Source organism: Chrysoperla carnea, chromosome 4, assembly GCF_905475395.1.
Source record: "Chrysoperla carnea chromosome 4, inChrCarn1.1, whole genome shotgun sequence".
Classification (NCBI taxonomy): domain Eukaryota; kingdom Metazoa; phylum Arthropoda; class Insecta; order Neuroptera; family Chrysopidae; genus Chrysoperla; species Chrysoperla carnea.
The window spans coordinates 44,850,464-44,863,967 of record NC_058340.1 but is presented as its reverse complement, the minus strand read 5'-3'; the positions used below and the strand labels follow the sequence as shown (position 1 = coordinate 44,863,967).

At 28.7% G+C, this 13,504-nt stretch overlaps 1 protein-coding gene across 5 annotated transcripts in view; it reads right to left on the bottom strand.

Moving 5' to 3' along the window:
• LOC123297828 (rho GTPase-activating protein 26) overlaps positions 1–13,504 on the bottom strand; it is a 227,983-nt gene that overhangs the window by 73,364 nt on the left and 141,115 nt on the right. For all 5 annotated transcript variants that reach the window (XM_044879624.1, XM_044879625.1, XM_044879627.1 and 2 more), the window contains exons 3-4: positions 3,626–3,697; positions 3,024–3,125 (exon numbers count right to left, since the gene is read on the bottom strand). In XM_044879624.1, the coding sequence (XP_044735559.1) occupies positions 3,024–3,125; positions 3,626–3,697 (174 nt within the window). The remainder of the gene's footprint in view (positions 1–3,023; positions 3,126–3,625; positions 3,698–13,504) is intronic.

The following is a 13,504-nucleotide window of genomic DNA, read 5'->3' as shown; positions in this document are numbered from 1 at the left end:
TGGGGTTGTAGGGCTATTATTATTTTATTAATTTTTTACGATTGTAATTGAAGATGTAAATCAAGCATTGGCCATGTAGCTTACACTTTTTTACTATTAATTATTTTAAAATGTAATTTATTTTTAATAAATTTTTATTTTAAATCGCAAATTGACCTTCGCTGTTCCACCGATCCAACCCTCTCAGATTTTCTTAAAACAAAACAAAGAACAATCTCTATCAAATTACCATCCAAACAAATAAAACCGCATTCAAATTAGTTCACTGGTTTAAGAGCTACAATGCCACAGACAGACACTCAAAACGGTCAAACTTAAATTTTATTTTTAAACCCTTTTATTTTAGGCCCCTCTTTTACGGGGGATTAAAAATAAGCTTATTTGATTTTAATATGAACGAGTAAAATTTACAAAATTATAAAAATCCCAGAAAAATGCAATTTTTTCCTTGTAGCTCTCCCCAAACTGAATCGATTTTCATGAAACAAAGCTATAAACACTTTCCATTAAATTATTTTCAAAAAAAAAAAAAAAAATCGGTTCATCCGTTCATGGCGTTACAAACTGATAATCAGACAGACACACACATACATGGCGATGAAACAAAGTACACCTCTCCTTTTCCTTCAGGGCCCAGGGATTAAAACCAATTATCAAAAGGCGTTTTTAGGTCTCTGTGAAAATTGAAACAACCTGCTGTTAATGTAACGAAAACTTTCAAGAAGAAAGAATGTACAAATATATAGTTTAGAGAAATAATCGAAATTATCTTCATACTTTATAAAATCAAGGGCATACTAATTCAAATGTCAAAACAATTAAATGTCAAGAGAAAGTTTGTATTTTTATAAAAACAATTTTGATTTAAAAATAGTTCAAATAGGAGTATAATAAGTTTGTAAAATTAGTAAAATACAAATCAAGTGGAGACCATTAAAAATGACTTCTGTATGTAAACATGTTATTGGGGTATTTTTAAAAACTTTAACAACACAAATAGAACCAATAAAATTCCAAATGTCAATTAAGACTCGTTCTCTTTAAAATGCGAGTTCTGGAATATAGTTTTACTCATGATTACTTCTTTAGGGATGGTACTTTAGATCGATTAAAGCAAACCACGGATCATTAAGATTTTTTAAGCCATTTTAATAATTAAGCATTATACTTTATAATATTTTTTAATTTAAGTCGAAAGGGGTGAATTGCAGACTAGTATTACAGAGCAAAATTTTTAATATCTACTTATTTTAAAGAAAATTTCAGTTTTAAAAGTGTTAAATTTAATTAGCTCTTGAAATAATGTCATACCTTTTCCAAAATATTCTCAAGAATCCAGGAACAAATTTATGAGTAGACAAAGCAAAACAGATACATTTCAAAGAAACAAATACTGAATGTAGACCATGAAATGAATAAGGATTCACTTGAACTCAAAAGTTTTATTAAAAAGCGAGAAAAAAACAAGTGAAAACAAACAATTGACTGATTTAATTGTTGAAATACCATGTATAGACAGTGATAATTACGCAATGGTTTGTTTTTTATGTCATGTAAGTAAAGAAAGATAGCCACTCTTACATACAAAGTTATTAGGGTATTTTTCCTCTCACTTCACACTCTCCCCAGTAAATAGGTATTGTAAATACTATATAATGCCTCTTAACTTAACTTCCTCCCTCACGGGTTAAACAATGATGTTTATGAAAAAGTGTTTGAAACAAAAGTTGTTTATTTTTGTATAAGGAACATTTTTACCTTAAATTTTTTTTTCTTTGTCTAACGGTTTACAAAATGGATCCGATTGATTTTACGATCTGAACGCGCTATACAAAATTTCAGTTTAATATCTTTTTGCGTTCTTGAGTTACCGTGTTGACAAATAGACAGACAGATAGAGAGGCAACCGAAAGTGGACTAACTAGGTGATTTTATGAACACCTATGCCAAAAAAATTACTAAATAAAATAAAGAGGAATGTATATACATAGAGGTACAAAAATAGTAATAATTCACACATAAATTTTAGAAGAATCACAACATTAATTTATTTGTACCTAATCTTGTCCAATATTTTCATATAATTTATCTGCGTAAATAAAAAAAATTAGATTAAATAAAAGAATGGATTATAATTTGTTTTACTTAGATGTATGAAGTACACTGCATTTGAATACAAAACCAGGAAGAAATAAAAAATAAAATTTTAAATTGTGGGAGTTGTAATAACTACACATAAATTAATTTAATATAATTAGATTGTTTTAAATTGTATGAAATGTACGTTTATCTTACAATTATATTTTATTCTGTTTATTATAAGCCGTGGTGAAATGGCGCCAATTTCAAAGACCCTTAAATTGCGCAAACCACTACCATAACAAAAAATTTGTGGCTACACACCTATTCTCATTTCAGCTAAAATTTTCAAAAATTCAAATATACAAAAAAAATTTCATAAACATCGGTCGAGCCTCTTTGAAGGAGTGATTACTGGAGTATCCAAAAAACGGACAGAAAACAATACCACTTACAAAAAATTTCTTAAATAAAAAGTTAGACGTCTCGTCGAAACGAAGTCATTTACGAAATATCAGCTTGATGATTATCATGTCGAAAAAACTCTTTAGTCTCCTGGACTATTAGTCCATAAACGTCTAGCATTTCTTCACGCTGCTCTCACTTCTTGCAAACATGGGCAATGCTGGACAGTGACGTCATTTCCAGTTTTTAAATTAACATTTCTCGAAATCATTTATATTAGTAAAATATGGACAGGACAGGGTAGAGGATATTCAGATCTGCGGGCTTGTGAAAACAAGGCAAATAAAAACCTAATCTAAACTACAGACGTGTGAAAACTGATGAAAATGAAAAAAGTTTATAGATACCAAAAATGTAGCTAGTTTTGCCATCTTTTCATTCTTGAAATTGTTAAATATGCACTTAAATTTTAATATAGATAAAATTCGCGTAATTTACCGACTGCCAAATGTAATAATAAAATTATATTCTTTACATACCTCAATTAAAACTGCATCTTGTTTTTTCGTTGACATATTTAAGCACCGTTCTTGTGTTTGACAAAATTTTGTTGTCTGTTTATCGAATTTTTTCTTTTCTTCCTGTAGGCGCAGACAAAACAAAGAAACATTAATATTTTATATATAAAGTTCAATTAAGAAACTAAGTGAAGTTCGATAAATGTCCCTAAATGTGCTAACTAGGCCTGAATTAAGCGACAGAAAAACACCCGTTGACGATATGTTTCAAAATAGGATTTTTTTTAAAATGCTTATAGGCGCAAAATTTTTTTAATCCAGCCCTGGGGTTAGCCTTTTGGAAATATTAATCGAATTTGACAATGAGAAATGGTAATGTTACGCAAATGATTGATAGAAGAAAAAGTTAAATTTTATAAACTTAGGTCGAGAAAATCTTGTTTTCTATGACTGTGTGCTAGCGATGTGCAAAAGATTGATAAACAAATTTAAACAATTATAAAATTTGTCCCCAATTCTAAAACTTAGGGTAGGTAATTTCGTGAATATTCAATTATTTTTTAATTTATCAATTTTCTCAGCTTGAATTGAATTGGTCTTAATTATGTTTATCGAAAGCTTACCTTAACTCCGCCGATATGTTCTTTCCGAAAATTTTCTAATGGTAATATAATTTGATCATATGCTCGTTCCATCTGCAAAAATAAAAAAAGACAAAATTAATATGTGACAAATACAAGAAAATCATTACATTTTAAATTAAATGAGGTTATCAATTTGTAAATAAAATTTAATAATTTTATTAATCCATTATTGAATCTAAATATTCAGTTCAAATATTTGTTTTTCAAAATGTTTCACAAACTGTTATTAAACTAAATAGTGTTAAACAGGGCAGCGCACGAGGGCAGAAAATAATATAAAGAATGTTTGGATTTAATGAAAGAGTCAATGAGGTGATAAACTGAAGCCCATGTTATAAATTTTAAATTTGATCATTTCATCCCATACCACATAGTGCCCGACAAAGTCCCTGCTGTGTTTTTCCTTATACCATTAAGTTACATAGACTAAGCGTCAAACGATTTAAGCGTCCCAACATATGGGGTAATTGCTTAGGTCAAATTCATTATGGCGGGTATGTAGAAATGTCAAAACAAAGTGTTGTTGTCATACTTATCATTGTAGATTTGTAAGAAAAAATGTAAAGTGATACGTGATTAGTATTTTTTGAAGCCAAAAAGCGAAAAAGTTCAGTGAAATCACTATGTTTTATGTAAAACATTTTGTGATATGAAAGTTTGACATTCAATGTATGTTTTTTTGACAAATTTCCCAATATTCAATGTATATTTTTTCGATAAATGTCTCTATATTATTTTCCTAGCTAACACAAGCAATTATCTCAGATATTGGCACACCTCTTAATGTACGGAATGATAGGCGAAATCAGTCTATGTACTATAATGTCAATGATTTTTTCAGAGCGATAGCTTAAATATGACGTTATCATGCAAACGCAGCACTTTCGAAAAAAGTCGTCGAGAGAAAGTTTGGTAATCTTGCGAAAAGGAAGTTATTCAGCGAGTTTCAAGTATGTATTAATCATTTAACAAAAATAGTGTTAGCCTTTATACTATAGAAAATGTTCCGATATAGAAACAATTTTTTTTTAAATACCAAGGACGAATTATATATAAAATTGGATACAAGACGGCGTCATGCCACCATCAAAATAAGCTCATAAATAAAGCAATAATTTAGATAGCACATAATCACACATCCAATTATATTGAAAGCATGTCACACGCATCCAAACATACCAAACATCTTATATGCATATTATTACATTTGTGTGATAATAAATGATGATTTACTTTACTTAAAAATATACATTTATTATTATTTATTTTAATTGATTTATTTTTATCAGTAAAATTGCACATAATTAATGAGTTTATTTAGAATAAAAGTAATTATTTGAATTATTTCTTATCCACATTCAAATTTTTTTTAAATAGTGTTGTCGCCGTAATGAATGAAAGTTGGACATTAGTCTGTATCTCAAAAACTATTCGACCAATTAACAAATATACCAATTATACAAAATTTTTGGGTCAAAATTACCTTATATACTGAGTTTTATCGAAATTGAAGCAAAAAAAAATTTTCGATCTTTTGCAATTTTTTTGTTTTGGAATTTGATGAATGAAATGGACCTATAGAAAGTTACAATGTCCAGCGTGTACCATGGGCAAAACTTCATTTTCATAAAAGTTAGAGTTCCCCACTGAAAAATTAAAATCCATAAAATTGTAAACAAAAGGGAGGATAACTGAGAGCTATAACGTAATAGTCCTTGTTTTAAAAAGGAGAATTGCCCAGCAAAGTGGACATGTATCTGCTAGTTATACATAAAAACCTTTCTCTTGAATCAGAAAAAACCGTATCAAAATTCATTGCGTAGTTTTAAAGATCTAAGCATACATAGGTTAAGTACAGACAGCAGGGGCGACTTTGTTTTATACTCTATGTATTGATTATTTAAAGGACATTTATTAAAAATTTAAATTATTGAAATTATTACTTATAGTAAATATGCTATTTGTAAGTTTTAAATTGGAAATACGCCATTTTAAAATAAGTTTTCAAATTAAGAACCAATTAATTATTATTCCATTAGCAATTTTTTCTCGCGTTGTGTTTTTAGTAGCATTTTTTTCAGAAACCACGCAAATATAATAGACGTTAAATACTTTTATTACAACGAATAATAATTAAAAGAAAAATGAGCAATTAATTTTATCATGTACAGGATGTAACATAAACAACATTTAATACAACGTATGCGTTTATGATGAGAACTTGATAATATAAGAAGTGAATTAGTAAGAATACAATTTTTCAATATCAGGCGTAATTTTCAAAATACCGAAAATTGAATTTTTTGTTTAATTATTCAGCTTTCAAAATTTTGAAAACCAAGGCACATAGCGAAAAATTTTATTCTTATTTTGCAACTACATTCATGAGGTTATAACAAAATTCATCATCAAAGTTGAAAATAAGATAACAATAATTTCAATTCTAAATCTACCCAGCTCTAACATCTCTTATATAGACGGAGACACTTGGTTTCTTTTCTACGCCATGGCTTATGTTTACTTTCTATTAAAAAGTTTTTTTTTTTTTAGTTGTTTCATTCATTCAAAGGGAAAATCATCAAAAACTTTCAAAATATTTCCTTTTTTTGAGATTCCTCAATAAGAGCCAATATTTTATATCGATTTCCTTAAAAATTTGCATGGATATATCTATGCTAAAATTTTAACCACATATTCTTTGAGTAAAAGTGTCTGCCTATAAAAAAGCCTTTATTTTGAGCCTTTAAATCAAACATTGTTGTCAATCCTATAAAATAGTATATCCCTATTTCTGCATCATGCAATACATTTTCTATATAAGTCAATAAATAATAACGTATAATAATGTAATTAATTGCAAAATGATTATTAATTGCAACAATATTTTATATATTAATTATTGATGTTGCATGCTTTGTGTGTTGTAGTTTTGCCACACCTTAAATAAAATAATTTTTATTTTATTTACCTGACTAAACAACAAGAAAATTTATAATACAGAAACTAATTACAATGTAAAGTTATGGTTGATTTTTCTACAAATGGTAAAAACGATATAGGTAATTATTTATTAATATGTAAAGGCCTTTCTTTTTAATAACTAATAACTTTCTTTAATCATTATAATTTTATTTATTAAAAAAAATATTATTCACTTTGTAACCACCTACGTCCAAGACTATTTTGTCAAGCCAATTTAATTGAAACTCTTTTACAGGATGCATACAAATAAGTGTCTTTTTGTGGCTTTTGGAATCTATTCTTGACATCATCAAAATATTACAAAAAGTTCATATGAACATGGGTATATGAAAACAATCCTCTCGGAACTTCAGCCATCACAACGACTAACGACAAAAGTTGTTCGTCTTTTTATTACAAAAAATGTTTTGCACTTCTTCAACGGTTTCGACTAATTTGCATACTTTCTAACAATTTGAGACAAAAAGTAAAATTATTTTAGAAATTTTTATAGGTAAGATTTTAAAAAAAAAAATCCTTAAAATACTTTTTACCAAAAATCCAAGGTATTCAGCAGAAATCAGAAATGGTGTGTGAAATTTGTGCTGGCTAAAGATCCGTATACAATGTGAATAGAATTTAATCCACAATATAAGGTACACTTAACTATTTGACCTTGCGATTGGTAAACTCTAACAGTGCCGGATTAATTGCTCGCAGAACATTCTAACTAGAGGTCCCTTTTTTATCTTCTTGAATCAACCTCCTACTTTTTTGTCAACTATAGCTACCTTTAACAGAAACTTGCACATGCCGTTTAGCTGTTTTTCATGCCAATTATCCATTTTTAGTCTACATTCAGCCATCGTCAGCCCTTTGAACGGTTCTCCTCAAAACTTGCAATTTGCAAAGCTCTCTTGCTACGTGGCTTATCCGGTACTGAACCCTTATTATTTTCTTTTTTTTAATCCACAAATAAAAAGTTTTGTCTCTGTCCTATCTCCTCTTCTTTTGAGGAAAAAAATTCACAAAAGTATTTTTTTCAATAATGAGTCACTGAAGAAATTGTATGAATGAAAACTTGAAAGAATCCAAGTGAAAATGTAATTGAATGTTTCGGATGACACTGTATAGGACATCTAAATGATTCATGTATATGTAAATATTTTTTTGTTTAGATCGTGTAGCTAGAAAAAATTAATTATTTGGTGAATTTGAGCCTACGTTTTGTTTTACATAAGATAAAAGATATTTTGCTAAGTAACCTCTATATGATTTTGAAAACACCTACAGCTTTTAAATTTCGTGTGAGATGCATAAAATCATTAATTAGTAACGGTAATACTATGGGCGATTTGCAAACTTTCTAGTTTGATTCAAATAAAAAAGAAAGAAATTCTTATTGAATTAGCATTATTTGTTTTCGAAAATATTCTTTGATGGTTAAAGTTTGATCTGTAAATACCGTGATAAGAAAGAATTTTTAAGTCTCTAAGTAAATTTCCATAAATAGCTATATTCCAGGACTTTGGCACGATGTTTTCATTTTGAATTACCAAGAAACTACAGTGTCAAAGAGAATACTAAAAGAGTCGGAATCACAAGTTAAAAAAACCATAAAGTGTTTCAAAATAGATTCAGACGTTTGTTAAAATGTATTTGTCTGTTACTCTTCGAAAAATTATGTATAAAAGTAATCATTTTAAAGTCCAAAAAACCACCACACATTCCTATGGAAATAAGAGTTCTGCTGAAATCGGATCCTTAGCTACGTATTTTATCCCTTGCAAGTTACGAAAAGCTCATTGTTCACTCTAAAGACAAATACTGAGTATGAGAAAAATACACATCAAGACGGGAATCGAACCATGGATCTCCATCCTATCGGGTAATTGCTCTGAATTATATATTATCCCATTTAATAATATTTATGGTACAAGATTTGGCAAAATTTTATGAGAGTTAATTTTAAGACGGTTGAATTTCGGATATTTCTTTTCTTATTGAGCTAAGGAAAAGATGAAGTACCTCCCGCATCTGGTAGCTGTTGCGTAAACAAACGATAGATGTATCCTGGTACAGCAACCAAATTTTTGAGTGACAAATTAAAACTACATTATTAATTATAAAACTAAATTATACAGAAATTACAGCCACACTTAAATGATTTTAAACCTTTTTTTAAAGTGGTGTTGAAACGACAAAACTGTCAGGTTATTTTAATAATTTGCATTTCTAGAAGGATATGAAAAATGATTTTACAAAAAATTATCTCAAAATGATTAAAAATCAGCTATAAATGCAGTAAACGAAACATTTCCAAGATCATCGCTACCTAATTTCGAAGAGAAAAGAAATATCGTAAATCCAGCCTTCCTGAAATAAACTTTTTCGTAGTGTTGCTAGCTTTTATACCATTAAACAATTTTCGCGCAATTTTCCTGTGACCAATATTTATAAAATCGTTATTTTAAAATAATTTTGTTAGTAGTAGAATTAATTGTGTATTATGCATGTAAATTTCAAATAAATATTGTAATATCCCAGTATAAGTGAACTCCCATATATAAAGTATATGAGCAATCCATATAACAAAAGATTATGTGGGTTTATTCAGAAAAAAAATTTTTATTTCATTTGATTATATATGGAAACTGATAAAAATCTATTTGTTGTTGAATTAAGTTTAAGAGGTTATTTGTGCAAACTATGCAAATACTATGTTGTTAATTAAAAACTACATTATTTATGATGATATTATGTAGTTTTGTTTATAATAAACCGAATAAAACATTCGCCACTCACTAAAAACACTTGATATATATTCACCACCAAGAAAATCGACACTAGGTATATTACGTTCATTTCTATAATCATAAGAATGCCGCTTATCTTTTCTTTAAACTGAATGAGATGAGAGCTTGCCTCTTTTTGAGAGCATTAACGAGCCCTTGATTTTGTGTTGAGCTATATATCTCCAGTTTTTTTTTTTAAATTTTAAACAAGCCGTGGGTAGGGCCTGGTGTTACCCTTGAGGTCTACACAAATAACTGCCCAACATGATAAATAGTTTAAAAAAAAAATTAAAACTCGACCGAATCGAAACTACTTGACTAAATTTTATGAAATTCTTTTCGGATCATATTGCCACTAATACGCTTCGTTCGATACCTTACCGAGGTCGATATCATATTTGCTTCGAGCGATATCAACGTACACACACACATAATTCTTCTTAAAATTGGTGTTAAAGCCTCGGAATAACCATGAAGATATGCTGAAAATTTCGTTTTAAAAATCGGACTTATTACAATAACTTCCTATACTGGGAAGTTAAAAAACCAACGGAAGTTAATTAATTTAAAAAAAAAAAACTCTGGTGTTCAATAAGCCATGTTGAGTCAATTTTTTTACTTCTCAGTATATTTTTTTGAATTAAATGCAAGACAGGTAGGTTGCAAGTGAATAAAAACACCTTTACTATGCCAATTGTTCAATTGATATTGGCAAGTTTAAAAGTATCTTTTTCACATAATTTCATTAGGTTAAATTTTAATAAAAGTTAGGGAATCGTAATTGGTTTGCCAATAGACAATAAATTTTAAGCAAAAAAGTTTTTCAAACTTAATAAAATTTGAATGTAAAGTCAAGAACCAGATATTGAGTTAATTTGGAATGAAGGACGCAGTATTGTGATAGATAAAGGTAAATAATATTATTTTGAAAATTTAAAGAAACTTCCGATATAAAATCATGTCTGATCGATTTGTTTGTGGCATCGTGGCTCCTAAACGGGTTAACCTTTTCGTACATTATATTTAATGCTTTTCACTAAATGTACATTAGTATGAATATTGTAGCTTTGGTTAACCTAAACTAGAAACCAAAAATTTAATTAAATTCGACTATTATTTGTTACTAATTCTTTGACTGGATTGCATTTACAATACATGCTTATATTTTGATAATAACACTGTGTCGATACACGTAGTCAGAGAGAATAGCCCGATTTTCGCAAGTATGAAGAAAGCTTTATAAGGGACCTGAAATATCTAGCCTTGCGAAGGTTTCAGGTCTAGATTGGGTCATCGTCTCTCAATATAAGTCCCAGAAAATTACTTGAAGTACTTCTAATATTCTGAAAACTTTATGACTAGCCCTATACAATAAATTTGGTCATTGAAATGTACTACCTAAAATTTTCGTCCAATTGGTTGTCAAAAAGTGTCGAGCGTTTTCGTCCAATTGGTTGTCAAAAAGTTTTGGGGCGCGGTTCGAACGTATTCTGAAAACCACTAAAAATCTTCTTCCACTACTTAAGTATAAATGTACGGGGAAAACTATCTTTATAGTTTTTCATGGTCAGGAAAATATTTGACATCACATGGAAAATTTAAGAATTTTGTTCATTTAGTTTTTGTGGCTTCTTTGTAAAATATGTGAATAGAATTTAAGAGGCCAATTATTTTGAAAAATGGAACGTATAATCAGCCGAAAATAACGTTTCTCATAAATCTTTCGACATCGGAAATTATTAGAATATGGACATTTGATATCTTGATTGCGTTGATATAATACATTAAATTTCACGGGAGTTATCAAGGAAAATTCATTAATTAATGAAAGAAAATTAACAGATATTGGGAGACCATAACACAATCTGGAGATGTATTGTGGGAATATACTGTGAGATATTTCAGGTTCTTTAAACTATTTTCATAAGACTTCGAACGAGCATCGAACTTTACTCTCTGACTAATGATGCAATTCATGCTGAATACTTCGCATATAACTAAGGAAGTAGATACAAAACCTACAATATAATAATATATCTATCTAGCGATAGGTAACATATAACATATAGTCAATTATAGACTATCTATCTATTTTAATAAGTATAACAAAATTAATGAGGATTATTATCAATAAAATAATCACAGTTTATGAGTACTCCAATACTACTCAACTTACTTCATGCGCATTTATACCGGCTGAAAGGGAACTAGTGTGCTGCTGCTTAGCTTTAATACACAATGAAAGGGCGATTCTATAGCTGAAAAGAATGACCCAAAATTAGTGAGTTTCAAAAAAAATTCAAATATGATCGGAATAAAGTTGCCTGTGTTATCAAAATCACGTATTTTGTAACTTTATGACATCATTAGAAACCAAAAAAATTGTATTTTGCTCTATCACATAAAAATTTTATCTAATTTTGATAAACCAAGTATGTAATTCTATTAAATTTGGGTCATAATTTTCAAATTTGTGATCAAAATTAAACTAGCTTTAATAGGTTTCAATAATGTGGAGGCATGGTCCCGGAATTTAGCTCATAAGTGCTAGCTAGCGAAAATTGCACATCACAACTGAAAAGAATGAGCCAAAATTAGTGGGTTTCAAAAAAAAATTCCAATAAGATCGGATCAAATTTACCAGTGTTAACAAAAAATCGATGTGTTATGTAATTAAAAACATAATACGGTAATTAATTATTTTTATTTCAATTTAAGTCTTTTGATTTCTCCGATATTTAATTTTTACATGTTTGGATTTCCTCAACATTTAACTCACTAAGAACTCAACAAGTACAACCAAGGATTCTAGTTTTGCCACTGTGGCGGTCCTATCGCAAAATTAAAGCTAAAATATTACTATTCATCGTGAGCCTCCTATTCATCTTCTACAACGTCTTTCCTATTCTATGAGCCGATTAAGCGGAAAATTTAATAGTGTCAAGGATCGTTGATATCTCATAAAGATTTTTTATTTCGATTTTCAAGGTGAATGTTAAAAATGTACCAGAAAGTTAAGTGATGCCAAATAGTACAAAAATGATCAATGATTAAAATAGCAAATTATTATTGAGCTTGTTTTTTCCCGAACAGCCTGTATATTTTTGTATTCGAACTCAAGTTACAATGTTCAATTAAATATTTCATCTAGTGATTATTTCATATAAAATTTTATACTAATAAATTCAAACAGTAAAAGAAATTATTCTGCGATACTAATTATAATGTCCAATGAAATGGGTATGCAATATGCATGTAGTAAGTAGAAGTGAGTACTACTAGATACTCATAGTCATTTGTAATGTTGTTGTAGGCAGCTACTCCGATATCTTCTTATATATTGTTATACCAATTCTAGTTTATAGTTCCTGTCATTATTGCTATTATTAATTTCTAATCTTATTTTATGATATCAAGACTAATAGTCCGCAGACACACATCCAAAAAAATAAACGAATACATCAACGTGAGACTTTTTACATGTGTTCTTAAGATTCTTGAGGCCACCATATTACATAAAAAAATTATCGGTTTGTTGATTCATATTTTGAAAATTTCAATTTTCTCCTTGTGTGTTAATGAAAATCCCTGTTAACATTCGCATTGGGAAATATTGAAAATAAACATTCGCATTCGTAAATTTACAAAATACCACATTCATATACGTACACATATTATGAATAATGAGCAAAAATGGATTCAAAAGACCACAAAAATACAGTTTTTCCATAAAATCCAAATCTATCCTTTTCAGAACAATTTTATCTTAAGGATGTATGAGCACGGTATTGTGCGCACACATTTAAAAAATATATATTTTTAATTTTGATGATCAATTATATTATAACTTATATTATAAGGTGAAAAGTAACAAAATTTTTCGATATCTGGCGTAATTTTCAAAATATCGAAAATTGCAAATTTTGTTTAATTATTCAGCTTTCGATATTTTGAGAGCCAAGGCACATACTGAAAAATTTATTCTTACTTTTCGTCTACATTCATGAAGTTATAACAAAATTCTTCATCAAAGTTGAAAATAAGATAAAAATAATTTCAACCCTAAATCTACCCTGCTCTTACATCCATTATATGGACGAAG